General features: G+C 37.2%; 4 protein-coding genes across 5 annotated transcripts; 1 reads left to right on the forward strand and 3 right to left on the reverse strand.

Moving 5' to 3' along the window:
- Window positions 1–244: 244 nt before the first annotated feature.
- Window positions 245–7,091, reverse strand: LOC145899017 (solute carrier organic anion transporter family member 4A1-like). Its single transcript, XM_082987762.1, has 13 exons — window positions 7,021–7,091; window positions 6,755–6,856; window positions 6,532–6,663; window positions 5,656–5,925; window positions 5,220–5,335; window positions 4,498–4,588; window positions 3,838–4,035; window positions 3,196–3,368; window positions 2,617–2,778; window positions 2,103–2,272; window positions 1,503–1,721; window positions 912–1,082; window positions 245–511 (listed from the first exon to the last, which is right to left on the reverse strand). Exons 1-13 carry the CDS (start codon window positions 7,089–7,091, stop codon window positions 245–247), a joined length of 2,142 nt encoding a protein of 713 aa, XP_082843888.1.
- A 1,000-nt stretch (window positions 7,092–8,091) lies between these two features.
- Window positions 8,092–8,965, reverse strand: LOC145910893 (uncharacterized). Its single transcript, XM_082998111.1, has one exon. It carries the CDS (start codon window positions 8,871–8,873, stop codon window positions 8,412–8,414), a length of 462 nt encoding a protein of 153 aa, XP_082854237.1. The 5' UTR covers window positions 8,874–8,965; the 3' UTR covers window positions 8,092–8,411.
- A 1,255-nt stretch (window positions 8,966–10,220) lies between these two features.
- On the forward strand, window positions 10,221–15,121 carry LOC145897887 (ubiquitin domain-containing protein 1-like). Its single transcript, XM_082986346.1, has 6 exons — window positions 10,221–10,384; window positions 10,820–10,942; window positions 11,183–11,293; window positions 11,474–11,621; window positions 13,289–13,394; window positions 13,896–15,121. The coding sequence occupies exons 1-6, from the start codon at window positions 10,318–10,320 to the stop codon at window positions 14,040–14,042; spliced, it is 702 nt and encodes a 233-aa protein (XP_082842472.1). The 5' UTR covers window positions 10,221–10,317; the 3' UTR covers window positions 14,043–15,121.
- Window positions 15,122–16,374: 1,253 nt separating this feature from the next.
- LOC145902366 (B-cell receptor-associated protein 31-like) lies at window positions 16,375–19,250 on the reverse strand. Of its 2 annotated transcripts, XM_082990315.1 has the most exons (7): window positions 19,079–19,250; window positions 18,856–18,956; window positions 18,157–18,307; window positions 17,758–17,860; window positions 17,566–17,665; window positions 17,106–17,246; window positions 16,375–16,677 (listed from the first exon to the last, which is right to left on the reverse strand). In XM_082990315.1, exons 1-6 carry the CDS (start codon window positions 19,168–19,170, stop codon window positions 17,107–17,109), a joined length of 687 nt encoding a protein of 228 aa, XP_082846441.1. In that variant the 5' UTR covers window positions 19,171–19,250; the 3' UTR covers window positions 16,375–16,677; window position 17,106. The 2 variants fall into 2 exon arrangements, with proteins under 2 accessions (XP_082846441.1, XP_082846432.1); XM_082990306.1 differs by having other exon boundaries at window positions 16,375–17,246.
- Between the last annotated feature and the right edge of the window lie 275 nt (window positions 19,251–19,525).

Below are 19,525 nucleotides of genomic sequence, written 5' to 3' on the forward strand. Positions count from 1 at the left end.
GAGTTTTTATGAATTCGTTGCAGTAACCTGAAGCACATGTGCGCAATCCAAACTTCTCAAGTGGTGACAAACAACATTTTGCTCTTTTATTGCGCCAATAACACTCTCTACAGCGACCACAACGGTTGAACTTTAGCGGCACACCAATCCTTGCTTACTATACAGCCGGTCATCAAACTGACCACGGGTAGCCTGAATATATCACAACTATGTTCATTATTACAGGTAGTGCTGAAACTTTGATTCACTCCACGTGGTTTTCGAACCCTTGGTTGTCAAAACCACCGCCCGGTGCATTCTCACCGGGTACACTTTTTGCGGCAACTTTTCTTCCGAATTCGGTTTCTTGGTTGCTTATTTGGCTATTGCGGGTTATTTTCGTCGAGGAACTTTCGTCGGGAGTGACTTCGTATCCTGTCCCGTTATTGACGTTGGTTGGTGACCCGGCTTGGTTTTGTTCTTTCGGTTTGTACAACATCATTCCCACGAAGAATATCCCAGAATCGATTACCTACAAACATTTGTAGGTAAAAACACAGTTTCGTCACCAGTCAGAGCGGCAAAAAATCACGATTAAAGTGATGTTCCTATGACTGATGATTTTTTTTAAAGATATTGTTGTCGCGTAGATCAGAGCAAAGCAAAAACTTATGTTACAGTGTATAGGATGAGGTCTGATAGAAAAGTGTTGAATGCAACTGCCACACCAATGCAGTGCTACCGATAGTTTGAACATTGTATAGTGATCAAATGATCATGACAACAAAATATTATTGATATGCGAACATTAGACCTGGTTTAATAGAATGGAAAGTTACTCAATATGTTGTACCTCTCAAATAAATTTTCCCAATTATAAAACGTTACGTTCCTTGGCGCATTTTTGTCAGTCGCGGCGTTTTCGTTTATACCTTATTGATAGCGGCAAACAGAACGAAGTAAAGTGACAAATTTTTGTTGTTGTACGACAAACAAGAACCCCTTTCTCCACATTCCATGCTCCAATGTGTACAGGCCCTGTCGATGATTGCACCCACTGCAATTGGTCCCGGTATCATTCCAACTATACGAATAATGAACCACTGTAAAAATGGTTGCAACAAGTTAGAACAAACCTGTTAGTTTTGGTTGCTTTGCTTTCCAAACAGGTAACAGTTTATATGACGAAGAATAGACACTACATATTGCTGATAGAAAATAGGCAGTTGTTTAGTCTTTAGTCTAGGATAAACGTTAGCCTAGAATGGAATTTTAATCTTTTTTGTGTTTTTATTTTGTATTTTAACAGATCTGGTCAATCTTTAATTACTTCATACACATTTCTTTTGAAAATAGTTTGGCGTATGCGCTCAAAATCCAGTTTTTTCCAATAATATATTGCGGAACTGAGATCATAGTATCTGTATAGGCTGCCAATGCTGTTTTTGAACAATGTTTTTTTTACGCATAAATGACATATTTCCTTAGTCCTGTAAAGTTCTTGAATTTTAAAGTTCACGAACCTGGAGCCCGATTGCGAAGCTTCTTTGGTTAAATGCGACGCAGCGTAGGGTTATCTGCAAAGTGGATGCTTCGTTGACGAAGGTAAAGAAGAAATATAGGAAGATCAGAATGCAGAACAGGATGAAGAGTCCTCCGCTCCCGCATCCCGTTTCCGTGCACTTTCCCGTTGTTGCTTCGCCACCTCCGGGGATGCAGGAACAATTTGAGAATAAGACATCCTAGAGGAAAATGAAGAAGATAATTGTCACATTGTATGCGCTTTATTTCTAAAAATGTTATTTCAGAAACTGTGACGTTCGTAATTATTTTCTCCCAAAATGTTGGGAGGTTGGGAAGACGACAATGAGTTTCTTTCATTCTGCAGGACTTTTTGACGATTTGGGGCTAAATTGTAAACTTTCTTCACAGCATTGTAAATAACCGAAAGTAAATGATAATGTGCAAAATATGTGTTCAATGTGTTGGTGTAAGCAGCTCTTATGAGAACAATAAATATCTCAGTATACATAATTGATGTAATTACAGCAAAAAAGTCACTAGGTTTAGGGTTCTTAAACACAGTTGGATTCATTAAAGACAAATCAATAGAAGCAACTCACAATTTTGTCCAAGCAACCAGCGAAACACGGTGAGTAGTAGGTTACTTTATCCGAACCACACACGGGACTGTACACATCACTATTACAGGTGCAGTTCAAGTTACAGACATCATTTAATTGTAGTGTAGGGTCGGCGGTCATGTTGTAGGGAACGTTTACTCCAGCGAAGGCTACGTAATAAAACATAATTTCACGTACATCAACTATATAACATGAACACTATTTTACTTATTTTTAACTAAACTATTTTTGCTAATGCGTCTGAATATTTCAAAAGTTCGTTGTCCGTAAAATAAGTTGAGTCAAGCGTTGCCAATGCCGATACAACTATTAGTCCCACAGACAGGTTGGTGAGTATTTTTTTCACAAAACGGGATTTGAATACAGGTTAGGGCACGAATCCCGATCAGGTTTTCTTCTTGGTATACGGGTCGGGCGCTTGACCAATGCTGCCAGTATAAAAATGTATTCAAACACATCGGTGCAACAACGCCATCGTGCGGCCCACGCTTACCAGGGTCTTCGCAATGAATAAGAAAGGCCAACGAGAATAACATGGCAAGAAGTGGAGTGATGTAACTGATATGAAGCATAGACTTTACGGCAACGTCGAACCTACTCAGAAACGCCCCTCCAACGAACTGACCTCCAGCTCCACCTAAAATGGCAACAAGTCCTACAAAAAAAGAAGAAACATTTCACAAAGAAATATATCGAATTTTTGATAGTTCCGGAACTCAAAAGAAAGTAAACAAAACAATCAGCGTCAGTACATGTTGGTCATACTGTATGTGATCATACTCTACACCAGTGATTCCCAACTTCAAAATGTTTGTTACTTCATCCTCTAGGTTACTTTGTAACACTCAACCAGGTGGTTCGCGTCGAAATTGTTTTACCCTCTAGTGGTACGCAAGTACAAAAGGTTGGGAATCATTGCTATACACTGATGCTGTTCGTTTTGTTACTCGATTTTTAGTTTCTGGAATATACTGATACGTACAAAGGCAGGTTCGTCCTGCACAACGACCTGCAAAGGTTGATTCCTGTTGTCATTTCGTGACATTTTCTCTAAATTAATTTTGTATTTTACCGAAATAAGTCCCAGATTCACTAGGATCAAGGCCATAGATTGTTTCCATGTACTTGGGAGCGAAAGTAACGAGTCCGTTGATAAACAAGGCGTCGACCGAACGTCCAATCCCCATTGTTAGGAAAGTTGAGTTACGTACGAGGGTCATGACGCAACGGGGAAAGTCCCGAAAGCTACCAACAAAGATATTTTCGTTACACTGGGAGACAAAAAACGCATATGGTTTTGTATATTCAGAGCATGTTTTGCCTGGGTGAATTTCAAGTCGGAGGTTCTCAACCGGGGATTCACCGGACCACACCTGGGACCTAGGGCGTTGTTAGGGGTTCCTCGGCAACTCATGAACATGTCTGTTAAGCGTTTTTTAATCTCCATTATCGAAATATTTTCTGAGTTGCGATGAAAACACAATTAATTACAGCTTCATAGTCTTGATATAAGACCAAAATTCATTGTGTCATGAAACCCCATACTTCAACAGCAGCGTAAGCAGGTTTTGACTAAATTTGCGTTTACCCCGACGTCATCAAAAGGAGTTCGCCAGGTTAACATGGTTGAGAACTACTTGTATAAATAAACAATTCAAATGAAGGATTGACCGTTCAGCATTTGCACTAATCATATTGTTTACTGTTTACATACCGTGTCCCAAACTCCTCATCCTGTTCAGCACGATGATCCATGGAGCAGTTTCTTTGTTCCCGATGCTCATCTGTTCCAGGAAGCTGTTTCGGAAGAAATAGAATAGGAAGAGCAACAAAAAGTGTGAAGATTCCGACACTAAGTGCTCCGATCCACCACGCTCCTACCCACTGGTCATCGGATTTCGTGATGGAGACCCTGAGCGAAGGGGTGCAATCAGCACTGAAAGTAAGCCCGGGCGGTCTGGTGAGTCCCGAAAGTTACCTAAATTTAGTAACAGAAGCGACAAAAACAATAAAAAAAAATTTTCTGCTGCAAAGAGCACATTGACAACCGCAAATACATCCAAAGTGCTGTGGTATTACGCTTAAGGGTCGGGGAAAAAAGAGACTGCACTCAAGGTGTTAGTGGCCAACAACAAAAAGAGGGGGAGGCAAGGGCAGTAACGCAATCATGCGATAAGGTGTGCTAGTTTAAATACACACAGAGTACAAGACTGTGTTGGCCATAATCTACGACAAGAGGGTAAAGGAATAAAAGCCCTTAATCCGTCGTTTTTATATTTTTTCCACTACCCTAAAAAAACATAGCGCCTTTCTGGCATTGTTTACGCCGCAATTTTAAGACCGGACTTAATACATTTCTATCATTTGGACTTACTCTTCTGTTGGATTGGTGTAGATCCGTAGCAGTGCAGAGCCCACAAGAAATCCAACTCCGGGACCGATTATTGAAAATGATATGAAACAACCTGTTGCAATATGTTTAAACGGTTGGGACCAAATTTTTATTCCCATAACCCCTTTTTGCACACCTTAAGTTCCTTTTTGAATACATCGCAACACTAGTTTTTAATTCCAATGCAGATTTCATCTGTCAGTGACTGATTCAAGCTCCTTACCGCAGATTGGGACAAACGCCAAATGCAGTGTAAATTTATGTATTAAATTTTTTTGTCGCCCATAAAAACGTCTTTCCGGGGTTAGTTTAATCCAGTTTTTACAATACTCGTTTTTTTGTGTACAGTTACATTGTTTTATGATAAACTATGAATGTGCCAACACAGGAAAGGTTCGGATTCGGACGGGTCTTAATACCTGCATCCAATATTAGGTTGAATCTAAAACGATTTTAATGGCGTTATAAATTGATTTATTGCTCGAAAAAATCACACCTACCGATTGCATTATTTTGTTATTTAAATCTAATCGTTATTTTTGCTCTAAATTCGCTGATGTTTGCTTAGTACAACTCAATTTCGGAGCATAAATTCTAAAGCCAAAAGTAAATAATTAGAAGTGCCGTGGTTAAAAGTTTAGAGAAACACATCGAATATATATCGAACGCATATAGGCCGCCACAGACCCGTAAGCATTCCTCACCGTTGTAAAATGCAGACAACCGCTGTTCAACATTTTCGTCCAGATACGTGACCCCCAACGTGTACAATGGTGTGGCACCAATCCCGACCAGAAAAAGAGCAAAATAAAAAATCCACCTACAAAATACACAGAGTTGTAGTTAAAGTTTGAAATCGAATGCAACGCAATCAAGTATAAGTTTTTGGGGGTGATTGAATTTCGCACAAATTCACTGCACAATGGCTGAATTATATCATTGTTCATTACGAAAATTTAAAAATGTTAATTTTTGACTACAAGCACAACCAAATTTTTGGTGTAAAGAACTAAGTAACATTCTTAACACTTTTCCTATCAACTTATCTTGCAACTACAAGAAAACCGCCCTAGTTGTGGATTTCAACAACGTTGCCAGTTAGTGTATGTGTTGGGTGAGGAACAGCTTTGTTTAATTTACCTGAAGTTTTTGATTGAGGAGAAGGTGCAAGAAGTCTCAACGGGAAAAGAATCACAGATGTTTAAATCGTTGGTAAAGGTGTACGCTGGGGCAAAGAAATGGGGCAGTGAGAATGTCACACTTCCAATCCCCATGAGAAAAGTGCCCCACCCCAACCACTGGGGTTTGTGACTTCTGCCCCCCAAATACGTCACAAAGAGGACCGCGGCGCAACTCGCTATGTCGTAACAGGAGGAAATAAATCCGGACTCCGTGCTGCTCAGTTTGAACCTGGAGACAAAAGAATAGAAACCTCATTGGGTTTTTATAAAAAATGTACCTTTTTATAATGCTATTTTTGCTGCCAGGTATTGTAATTTTAAAGAACTGTTATTCTGGCATAAGGTTACGAGATTTATATTAAAACTGGCGGTTCATCTACCATCCGGTGAAACTTCTCCAGGGTTATTTGCCAACAAGTTATCACGTCTATAAACATCAAAATCGCAAGAAAAACGTAAGAAAACACAAGAAAAAGGGGGAGATAAAATGTACCTTTTTGTTTTATAAACACTACCTATTCGGGGTTTTTGTGCCATTTGTAAGTCGTCTATATGTCCGAAAAAGTTTTTGTTTTCAACGGGACAAATTTTAACATGTTTTTCTGCGCCGCTTTTGCAGTGAAAAATGATCAGGAATTTTAACCTTGTTAGAATTTTAAACTAAAACGCAATAAACAGAACGAACAGATTGATAAAAATGATATCCGTCAAGGCAAAACCATGCATATCGCTCAAGAAAAACCCTTCTGAAACGGTCTGAACGCGACTGAAAGTTTCGGAAAAATAAGACGACAAAACAACTTTTGTGGAAACGGTAAAAAAACTAACGCGAAACCTTTTTTCGACGGTGCTAATCACAGAGTTAGTATGGCCGTTCACGATAAAACTACCGGCGAAAACTCCAAGTCCCATCGTCAGCAAAGCTCCAGTGGGTGTAGCAAACCTTTGCAGAAACGATATCGGGTGTCTAGAAAAATGTAGTCTGTTTAGGGTGACCACAGTCCACAGTCTGACACAGCATATGTGAATTTCTGTATGACTATAGGTGTTTATCCTACCTTGAAGAACCACAACATTGTACGCCGCACGTTTTGTCGGGATCCTCGTCGCGTTGATCCCTTGGATTTGGATTCATAATACCAACAGTACAAGTGTTCAACCTGGATTAATCGGCCAACAATTGAATTGGAATTCTAAGGAATCTCAGCTAAAATTAATAATAAGGTGTTAACATTAGGCATGTTCTATTAACGTAAGGAAAATCTAAACATCTTAGACGTTTCAACTTGCTGCGAAATACACAATTAAGTTATTCAAAACACACAATTTCACTCCATCGGCACAGAAGAGTTCATTTACACCAGCTGTATATTTTTCTAAGATGTTAACAGCCATTCTACGTCGACCAACCACAAAATTAGATCCCTTGGATTAGCTCATTTACTATCAGTAGCAGCAGAACAACGTTTATGAATTATACGTCGATAGAAAAACGCATATGATCTCTTCCTTTGGCAAACGCAACTTTCCGGTGTCGAATGCCACTGGCTTCAACTGGTTACAGAGACTGAACATTTAGCCTCAAACAACCAATCTTTTTTTTTCGATCTTTCAGGACCAAACATGAGTAGTGGCGTAAGATTCTTCGTACACGTGGTCAATGAACTGTTAAGGAATGCGTGAGAAGCGCCAACTGTCAAGATCCTTCCTTAGTGCAGCAACATTTTACTAACAGTTACTTTACGCCTTGATTTTCATCTTTAGGTATTATGAACATGAATTTATGATCGTCAGAAAGTATAATACCACCCGTTTCCACCTAAGAACACAAAGTTTAGCAAATAATGCCACTGATTCTATAGGGTGGCCGCGGTAATCGCTTTAAAAATCTACACAAATGAGTTTACAACAAATCGCGTGATGATTCAATTTAAATTTTAAAATAACACAGCACTTTCCAATCATCAAACCTCTTGTCACCACACTCAAAAGCTCAAGACACATTCAAAAAATAACAATAACTTCGGTGTGAGTGCAAAATTCGAGTAATACCAGTTTATTTAAGGAAAATGTAAAATGTCTTTGTTAAAGTATATTGCCATAGTTTGGGTTTGGGAACATGACTTTAGCCAAGGAACAAACTATTATTGGCATTATGTTCACTTTGCCACATCATATAACCCATTGTATGTTTTTCACAAATTTTGTGCTTGGACATATATGGAACTTTTATATTTTTAAAATTGTGAAAAAAAAACTTGTGTTTTAATGATTCTGGTAAATTTCAAGGATGCCAGTTGTCTTGGAGTATGTCATATGTGGCATTTTATTTTATCATATACTCATGAAAACTGCTTTCAGTCTCATACCAAAGGTGAATTTCTCAGAAGGTTAGTTAAATTAAAAATTATTGTCCTTTTATTTAGTGAACCGGACTAAATTGATATAACTATGACACAAAAACTAAGACACAAAGCGCAACAGCCAAAACGTTTTCAAGAAATGTTTTCACATGAAGAAAAAAATGTTTTACCACATTTAAAAAAAAAAATGATAAAAACATGTGACAATGTAAAACAGAACCTTGTTCTGTACGTGTTCAACACTGTGTTATATTTCATGTTTGCAAAAAAACAGAGATTAGGAGAATGATTGACAGCTAGTGCAATGTTTAATATTATTGGTTAACAAAACATACAGCTATTCGCTTGATAGCTATCTATCCTTCTTTTTCTTATGCTTAGATTGTTTGTGCTTCTTTTTCTTTTTTGTTTTCTTGGCACTCTTTCTTTCTGGTGATGACTCTTCGAACATTTTTCCAGATATGGCATCTTCTGGGTAAAGTTCTATGAAACCGGAATGTCCCCACCTTTCACATGGCTTAACTGGATTGGAGTTTGAGACAGTGGTGACTTGCACCACTTCATGATCACTGCTTGACTGATCAGAAGAACTAGAAGTTGATGGGGAATGTTTGCGCTTTCTTGGCTTTCGTTTTTTCTTCTCTGCCTTCTGCTGCATCTTCTTGTGCTGCTTCCACATTTGCTGCTCCTCTTTCATACGATTGTCAAGTTCAGCATTCATAACAATCTTGCTTGCAGCATGTTTGTTGATTTTGCTTCTTCCAGATGACTCCATGGCATTTTTGTTCAGGTGGCAACTTTCATATTTCTGCATTGATAAAAAAAATGCAATTATTCACTATCCAAGATTTCGCAACTAAGCAAAAACAAAGAAATGCAATCAAAGAACAAATTGTTGTGGTTGCTAATAGTTTTCTGCATCAAACTATTGGGTAGTATTGCTGCCAGTATGTGTGGGGTTACTAGCAATATGTACAGGTAATTGTTTCGCCACAATGCTTTGTGACATCTTTCCTCTAAACAACAAAAAAATCTGGGAAACTACCTGGTGATTTTTGAACATCCGCCACAAAAATAGAAGGTACGCGAGTGAGCTATAGAATTGTTACTAGTATAATCCGATTTAGGTTCAATGCGTCTGTAAAATATATAGTGCTGAAAGCAAAGTATGGTAGAACGCTGTTCCGGTTAAATAATTCTTTCCAGTACGCCGTTCCGGTGGAAATTCAATTGACGGTGTGTATAGATAATAGGTTTCACACTTTAAACAAAACCGGTTTTATAACACCATTTTATAACCTAAACTGCGCTAATTTAGTTGTGTTAATATTCTTTTACCTTAAGAAAGCTGTGAAACATTTTTACGATTGCAAAGTTTGTGATACATACATTATATTTTAATTACTGGCGGCTTGGTAATAATTATAATTGATTTAGAAACACTATTAACAGATTTGCTCATTAAGAAAAAAAAGACTTGCCCATACTGTTTTTAACGTTATGGACCAGTTTCATGTATATGCTTCATGTACGAAAAACGTTTCGGCAAGAACTTATGTCAATAATTCATTTGTTTGGTAGAAAAGCTCGGTGAGAATAATTAACGGACATCTGGGACCAAGATTAAATCCACTGTCGCGACAGAAAGTAATTTTACAATTTAAAAAGAATTGAAAAGTGTTTATGTTTGCAGAAAATTGATTTGAATGAAATATTGATTACCCCTCACAAAAAAATATGATTCAGTGGATTGCCTTCCTCCTGCTAAATTTGCAGGGAGGAATAAAACGAAAACGAACCTCTCTACGTTAGGTTAAAGTGCCAAAACCACGACAGTTTTTTTGTTTCTTTCGGGTAAGTCGGGAAGTGTGTTTTCCGAAACAGTGGATCGTTTTACTATTATCTGTTGAACAAAAAGAAACGTGGCGTTTATGGCTGTAAAAACACCAGACACGTTACGCATACTACAAAAGCTAGCCGTTGCAATTCACTGTAAATGTTTCTATTGTTTTTAGTCGTTTAGGCTACAGTTGAAGATTGTCTTGTCTTTTGGGGCCTTTTCTAAGTCTAACTTTTTGTATTAAACCGTTTAGTACCTTCTAGGCTCTACTATTACTTTGAAGTAATTTTGTGTTTAAATAATAGTTTCTTGCTGACAGGTTTTTAGCACATTATGAGGCCATGATGGGCATTCACTGTACTGGTGTTATTCTGTTAAATGATCAGTTCAACGATTAAGTTCTTTGCTTTTACTCAGCATGGGTTCCTGTTTGGGCAGTCAAAGATCAAGAGATGAACCAAGATATGGATCTTCTCGATATCCAGGTGTTTTTAAACGTTTTGTTAAATATAGGTCCCTAAACTTGTTGTTGTTGTTGTTGTTTGTATGTGCTTTGGTGGTCAAACACTGCCTGATTAGGCTAAAAAGAATAATGCAAATGTTTTTTCACCCAAATTATGAATTTTCCAAGTAGTACTGCACCTGAACAAACTCTTTGTATATACAGGATTGTTTTTGAAAGCGTTACTTTTTACCTAAACTTTATTTAGTAAAACTAAGCTGTGACTTTGTAGAACTTAGGAATCAAGTGATTTCATGTCAAATCACCCAACTTGAATTGCTTTTTTGACCTGAAACAATGGCACAATGAATAATTTGAATGCCTACTGTTTGCAATACTTATGCGGTGTTTTGCACTGAGGTTTGCTGTTTTTTGTTAATTATTCATAGGTGTAATTGTTTTCATAACTGTTTTTTAGCCATGGGCAAAAACCAGCCATTAAAGAAGGAACATCCAAAATGGAAAAGTGACATTCCATTGACAGAAGGCCAGCTTTTAAGTAAACGAGATGAGTTTTGGGACACAGCACCTGTTTTTGAAGGTATTTTTTGGGGAGATAATTGAACACATGTTAATCACATGCAAATATAACTTTAGTATTATGGATTCTAACCGAAGCCAACTAGCCCTGAAAATAAAACACCTTCCAATTTGAAATTTTTTGTTGTTATAAGTATTTCAAACCAGCTTTGTGGATGGCTTCTATCCATTTTATTGAGCTGTTTTGGGAGAGATTGTTTCAATCTTGCACATCTGATTGTGGTAACACCTTTATCATCAGGTCGCAAGGAAATATGGGATGCCTTGAAAGCTGCGGCATCAGCTTTAGAAGGTGGTGACACTGGTTTGGCGCAGGCTATTATTGATGGTGCCAACATTACTTTACCCCATGGTAAGACTGCAAATATCACAGTTTTCTGTAACAAACATGCCAATATGATCGGTACATTATTTAATTATTTTCATTTTTATATTCATTTTGTTCAATCTTTGTGCATATCACTCTAAGTATATGAAGTGAAAGTGAAGCATATGCAATTTTCACGCAAAGTTAAGGTAGTTTTTTTGGCAGGGACGCTTATGGATTGTTATGATGAACTTGGGGCCCACTACCAGCTTCCAGTGTACTGCTTGTCCTCTCCGTTGAACTTAGTGAAAGATCCCACATCCTTTCCAGTGATAAGCGACGACGACATGAAGGAAATAAAAGATGGAGATACGTAAGTGAGATTTGTAATTCAGCATGGGCTCAAATATTGACCATAGGCATATCTTACAGAGTGTTGAAATTGCAGAAAATTGTTAATTTATTCTTAAATAAATACAGTGCCCATAAAAGTGCTTGTTTTTGCTGCATGTTGCTTAGTATCCAAATCTGCTAATAATATGTTTAGGCTTTAAACTTTCATAGTTGGCTTTAAACTTTCATAGTTGGCTTGTAATAGTTTAGCTCAAAGGTCACTTTGATGTTCCTGTAGGTTTTCAAAGTTAATCAAAAACATCTAGTGACCTTTCTAATGGTTTGTGTGCATCGAAGGGTCAACAAAATTCCTACCAACTTATGTTTTGCAGCTCTAAACATGTTTTAGCTTAGTGCAAACATAATGCAGCTAGTTCTTTGCATGTCAATGGTTGTCGACTTCTTGTTCATCCCAATGTACTCTGTCGTTTTTGTTGCCTAGGAAGTGCGATATATTACACCATGCAAAGGGTAAAAAATGAACATTTTCCTTTCAGTTTCACTTCCTTAACAAACATTAAATACAAGTTGATAAAAGTAAAAACAATACCACCATTACACAATGGGACGAAAATTGAATATGGCCCATGTCCTTTTTGTCAATGTATTTTCCAGCTCAGCGTAACAGAAAGACAATATTGGGTGATGTAAATTAAATGTTGATTCTTTTTTAATTGTTGTTTAAGACATGCATGGAAGCAGTGATTGTTACGCTCATGTCACTTTAAATTCATGCTTTGTGAAGAAAACAAAATTTCCAATTTAAAAAATTGCTTAGCTTTCTGGTAACTGTACTTGTTTTAAAAATTTTTATTGTTATTTGGGAGGATTTCACGTGTCTGCTTTCGCTTTTGTATATTTTATTCATTCACACCCAAATGGCTTTCCACTCTTCAAACCTAAAGAGTTAATGGACACTCTGTGTTTGGTCACTAAAATCTTGATCAGTGATGTTGCACAGGTTGGTAGAGTTTACAGAGAAGTAGCAGACAAACATAGACGTCCTTTCATGCAGTTTTATGGCATACTATGGTTGGTGGTTGTCTGCTTCACAGTGAGTCACAGAACAATTTAAAGAAATCTTGCAGTAACCAGCCAATGGTTTTAAGTAGCCACAATCCTAATATTCATGAAAATTAATTATTCATGACATGTCTAGCAAGAGAATAGCGATTCATGGTGATACCTTTTGTGAAAATATGAAAGTTATCATATTCACAATACTGTATCATTTTCAAGCATATATATTATTCTGTACGTGTATTATATAAATATGAATTATAACATTTGAAATTAAGTTTGTCCAGTAAATAGCAGGAGAAAGCAAATGTAATGTTTCATAATGTTGTATACATCCAAATACAATAAACTATGGGTTAAGATGTGATTAGCTTAGGGTAATCTTTTCAGTCAATTAATCACTTGGATTAGTAGTCTGAGTTTGCTTTGTGTGCAGTGCTAAATTCAATGACTAAAAGGTCACATGCTGATGATCTTTTGAAGCAGCGCGTTCAATTTGCGTCATTGGAAGTTAAAACGACAAAATAACCTCCCCCCATACAAGTTCAATGTTATATAAAATATTTACAAACCTAAACAAACTAAACACAGTTTTGTAAGCTGGACATGTTTAATTTTTAATTTCAGGTCTGCGTTGCCAATTCGAGTTCGTCTGAGCACGGAAAGAGAAGTTCGATTGAAAGTACTTCGGGAAGACTACATATCAGTTGCCAAGAGGCGCTTGGCAGTGCAGGCAAGAGCCGCTTATGGCATTACGTTGAATTAAATTTACCAAAGTCTCCTGGGACATGATGGCTGAGTGCTGTCCCTAGATATATTTAGACTATTTTCTTTCCCCAAAATCAATAATATCTGCCAACCTTCTGTGAAATATTTGCATTTTCTGCCCTGTTGTAATATTTGAAACAAAATATTGTGACAGAATTTAACACTTATCATTTTCATCAACTAAAAATTCACAGTACAACAAAAATGCTTTTGGTTGTGATGAATCTTTGACTCAAACTAGTTCTGTGTTTTTGCTAACTGCATCATAATAATTTTGTCCTGCATAGAGTACAAATTGACTTATCCTTCCCATGTAAATCACAAGTAATAATCCTATTGCAAAAAATGTATGTGTGTGTATTTATGGCATTGAAGATTCAATTCAGTACCATGTGCAACATATCATAGTTTAACTGTAAACACCAAACAAAATAGCAACCCTAGTCACAGTTACTTTTCATTCTAGGAGGACATCCCTGTACCACAGCAGATGTGGTTGTTTGCTGGCAAAATGCTCACCGACCCACTTCGCATTGAGCAGTGCAAATTGGAAAAGGGGTTTGTCATACAATGTGTTATCAAAGAGAAACAAAACTGCTTGGATGCAACCTGATCCACTCAAACAGTGGCTTGCAAACTATTAGTACAATTCTGTGCTACCAGCAAGTCTCTCTAATCTCACTTCCAGTGTCTACTACTGTCTTCAAGCAGTATTTTTTCTTTCATCAATCAGTATTCTCCATTTTTTTAACTAAATGGCTTGCAACTTGTCCTTTTCTTGTTTTTTTTTACTGTTTAAAATGTGGTGGAAAGCCACACAGGATGTAAGCGGAGTATGCGACGCTCCTCGGACGTGTGCAGCAGCTGCCCACCTGGCATGTGTACAAATTGTATTTAGTGCGTGGTTTTCGGCAACTACTTACGTAAAAATATGTGCGACCTTGATTTGGTCGCACACAAAAGGCATAGTGTTGCTGCCGTTGGTTAAAGAAGAATTCAATACATGCACTACAGGGGTCAGCAGAGAAAATTTAATTTTGTGAATGTGTTTTGTGTGGGTCTTGACCTCTAGTTGTAAATGCGGAAATCGGGTAAACTGGGGGGTTTATGCCAATTGTAGCCGAGCTGCTGTGGCACCTGATGCCTTTAGAGTCAAATTCGAGCTATGTGACGAAATTAAACTCTGTCTTTTCTTTTGAAACAATGCACGAAAAACAACCACGGACATCCGCACTTGCTCGAGAAAGTCGATGTAAATTCCGTCTCGAGGAAAAATGTTTGGAAAAAACACAGCTTGCTCAGTTGTACTTCATAAGGTGGTCACCATACAGCTGTTTCAAAACGCGGACGTGTCTTTTTACCATTGGTCGTTTGTTTTTATCCCTCTTCGCGGACTAATAATTCAGGACAACTCTTGGATTATTTTAAAACACTTTGGCTGAGGGCACTGTTTCTACTTGTCCTTTTCTGTTGTAATAAATTTCTAGACAAAGGTACAATTGGTGCTTGTCAATAACACAGAGCCGGTTTTTTTAGCTGCGTTTGCAAAAAATTCCTTGGCTTGAGCGGAACATTTGTTGCAAAGTTTTTTTCTCTTCCGCTTGGTTTCGTTTTGATTTTTTACCGGCTTGCGTTCGTGTGTGTCTTTGTTCATCAGATTTGTTTGTAAATTTTCTATGTGCAATTATAATTTCCCATGACAACTTCGTGTTTTTTTGCGGCGAGGCCAGGAAGAACATAGACAACAAAAATATAAGGACAGTCCATTGTAGTGGGGTGCAACTTGTGCATCAAAACCACTGAGTTGTTTAATAGCTGACCGCATGTTCAAATATAAGTTATTGGAGCAGTGGTTCCAAATCATTTTCAGTTTTTCGCCGGTAATGACATTTTTACCACAATGAGCTTTGTTTTAATGTAAATTATTCAACTTTACCCGACCCTGGGATGTATCGCTAAGATTTGACTTTGACAGATGCGTTTCCGCAAACTGTGTCCCCCAACTGACCTATCCAAGTTATGACATATTTCGCGGCCGCGCGGCCCCTTGGTGGAAAGAACCAGTGGCAGGATCCAGTAGGTTCGCGCGAACATATGTTCTTGGAATTTAATAATCTCTAAGCGAACCGTTTGTTAACAACTGTATGTGTAGGCCTATGTTCTACCTCGAGCAACGTATTTCCGATATTATCATTTACAAGATTTCATGAGATTTCAAAATTCATTCTAGATATGTTATGTTTCGGTTTAAAGTTTTGTAACTTTCCAATTTTTGGAGTTTGTTTGATGTTCGCACGACGAACTACCGGGATTCGAATCGCGGTGTTGTGATACGCGCGACGAGATCTTCTCCGTTAAAAATGGATCGACAGGGTCATACACACTGCGCGCCATTATTCTAAACAAGCACAACGTAGTGTTTGAGTTATCTTGTGATGTGAAATAGTTCCACGCAATCCGATTAAAAATCGCGTCATCAGAAGATCGAGCTATTTGTATTTACTGACATGACAAACATCGGAGTAAACCAGATGTGTCAAAAGTAACAAATAGGTGGTATGACAGAAATAGGGCACCAAGGAATCTTCTGATTGCAACTTTAGTTGCCTAAAAAAAAACTAATTTTGCTTTTGTAGTGATTTACTAATTTCTAGAGTGTATACCCCAGCTGATTTAATCTGGCCCACTGAACGTTGTGGTGTCGCAGGAAAAAAACAATTCATACTGCAGTTTTAGTGTACTTGTCTTGCTTTCCTATTACCGCTTTTTAGAGGAGTAGTTGTTGTAAATACGTTTATTTGTTATAAACTGTAGTGTAAACACCTTTTCTTCACTTTTCATCACGTGACCCATTGGCACGCTTGTCAATTATTTGCCCAGTGAGTCGAAACATAAAAAAAATTCTGTGCACCAACATAAAATATTACAGAGAAATACACCCAAGATAGACGAAGTCCATTATTTTATTGCAAATTACACAAAGCAACAACGATGCAACAATTAAAATATAGTTTTCACAACCGCTTCCAAGTTTCTGGGTACTTTGTGAAGTGAATTTTCCGTCTGTAAACGCTATGGCTACCAGAGGCATTATGCTGATTTCTCAATTGGGATCCAGTGAACAAAAAACACCATTAAAGCTTTAAACAAACCCGTGCAACTCTTTGATGTATATACAATACATGGCACTAAAACTGCAAGCGAAAAATATATACAGCAACTGTTTCAGTCAGGTTGCATTTCTTTTGCTGAAAAGCAGAAAATATTTGTATCCTTATTTATTCACCCGAACCACACAAAATCACTGGTTTTACACAACAGCTTGGGGATGAAGCTAAGTATGTGGCTTTTAATTCTACAAAACAACGTAAATACTTGGTCAGAAGAACAGTTTCTCTATGCTACGTATTTCACATGATAATATACACTACAATATAAGTATTGAATTAAAGGGCTACTTCGTGCTGTGGTTATACCCAATACATGTAAGTTCTGCACTTAGCAATATCACCAATGCCATACATCCACCTTCTTAATGTCAGGAGCTACCTGGCCAAATGGGTGCTCATTGATACGAAATTACATAGAACAGTGTCCACACTAAGTAAGTAAGTACACAAATTCACACACAAATAGGCTGCAAAGCATTATAGCGCTTGTAAAAGCAGGTGGTTACTTTATTGATCTTTCTTGCTTGACTCATCTGACAGCTGCTTCTGCAGTTCCTCGTGCTCGCCCATTAAGCGATCGTATTCCTTGTTGGTTGCCACAGCTTGGGACTTCATAGTCTCGAGATCTGCTTGTGCAGTTTTTGCTTCTGTAAGCATAAGCGTCATTACTATCCAACTCACAACCACAAAATTAGCAGTGAAGTGGTACATGATGATTCACAGTGGTAAAGTTATTATGCTTCAGTGCCACCTTGACACTTAGCAATTAATAACATCTGTTTTGAATGCAGCCACCCACTCCTTTCATAAAAAAAAAATGACACCTACATTATCAATAAAGATTGAACAGCACTTTTGGGATAAAAATACATGGCATAAATTAGATACAACTTAAAGCCCTTAATTGCACCCATTGAAATAAATAAACCGAAAGCTGCTAGTATCCAAGACAAACATGTCAAATACCTTTTCTGGCTTCAGACAATTTGTCCTTCATCTTTTCAATCTCAGCTTTCATATCCTTCACAGCCTGTGTGTCATCTTTATCCTCAGTATCCATGAGTGACTAAGTACAAAAAACATTTTAATTGCACACCCAAGCAACTTTCATGTTGAAAAGATCTGCTAGATGTAATTAATGTTTAACACATGACAAACCTGTGCTGCTCTAGATGCACTTTCAGCTTGACGTAGTGCAGCATCTGACTGAGCTTCAAGACGGGCTGTTCCGGAGATAAGTAAGATCAATCGGCGAAGTACCCTTTGAACATGTATACATAGATAGGCCAGGCTATATAATATCAATATTGTGTAAAGACAAATAAATGAATATATATATTAGATAATAATACACACAGATTTTAATATTTTGTGAAACACAAGACATAGTTCTTTGTGTACAGTTTAGCAAATTTGTTTGTTCCTACCTGATAATGGCAGACAAGATACTTTCACAAAAATTTTTTGGATACATACAACTGTCACAGAAAACACCTATTTCAATAAAGCTATCAGGACAAACTATGTTACCTAACTACACATTACTATGTAACTTACATGAACAAGAAGAGAGCAAAGCCAGAAATGTAAAGGTTTCTCTGAGCTCTGAATAGCAGCATCAGAATATGATCTTGGGCATTCGGGTTATTTGCCAGGTTAACCTGTTGGGGATCAGGAAGAGAATATTTTCGAACCTCTCTCACCGCATCTAGAAAACAATTAATTTTACCAAAACACTATAACCATTGGAGGATTCAGACTGTAAACATAACTTATTATGAATCACAGATGTCAGTGCATGTGCATGAGCATTTTAAATGTTGTGAATGAATCAATGTTTGCATTCAACTTGACATGTATGCACAAGCTGTAACATGATTGAATGTAACATTCATTATTCACAGTCATAGTTAAACACACCGCATTACTAAAAGTTTGGCACATCATCATTTTGTTCATACATTTCAATTGAATAAAACAGTATATGTACATGTATATTTAAGCCAGGGTCCATATTTTTCATTAAATGAAAACTCCTTTATTCACTTGACATTTGCAAGAGAAGCAACCGACAGACAACAAAATGTCACCAGACCATCATAATATCAGTGACCTTTACCTGGCATTCATTGCACACAAACATGCTTAATTTACATGAGTCTTGGAAGATAAATCACATAAATGACTCTAAATAGCAGTTTTGAACAATTTTTCAACGTATATATGTGGTGTGGTGTACTATAAACATGAAGTTACCAGCAAAAAGCAACACCAAAATGGACACTGTGATAATAAAAGCCATGTTCCCATAAGAAACGAACAGAGCAAAGAGTCGCGATGTGTAAATGTAGTTCCATCTGCAAGTGCAAAAAGTAATGTTTCACAAATCAATTAACCTTCTGGCTTTATTTCAAGCTTTACATAATGAACTAAATTCATGCTTTTAAAAAATCTTAAAGTTGTAGCCTACGTGGATTACCTTTTGGCACTAATGAAAGGAACACACAGCATCAAGCAGCATAAAATTTCCGCATATAGGAATCCGGCAACAAAATTCCACTGCAAACTCATTATATTGAGTGAGGTTCGACGATAATAGGACAAAAACAGGTAAGGTACAAGTTTCCTTTCTCACACTTTAACAATTTTAAGATACTGCAAAAGGCAAAAAAATTGGTCATAAGGAATATTAAAACAATAACATTTTTTTCAAAAATGACCGGATGTTCAAATACATTTAAGTTACTTCTACTTTTCCTTATAACACCTTTACAATAAAAATGCTTCATTTTACAAAAATAAAAATCGCCACAACATTGCATTTGCATGTAGTTTTGCAGAACCTAAAAATCATCAAATACACTGTTCAAAAATAAACAACTTAATTTTGCCTTGCTGCCAGAAAACCAAGAAGAATTTCACAGGA

The sequence above is a fragment of the Ascidia mentula genome, chromosome 1, assembly GCF_947561715.1.
Source record: "Ascidia mentula chromosome 1, kaAscMent1.1, whole genome shotgun sequence".
Classification (NCBI taxonomy): Eukaryota; Metazoa; Chordata; class Ascidiacea; order Phlebobranchia; family Ascidiidae; genus Ascidia; species Ascidia mentula.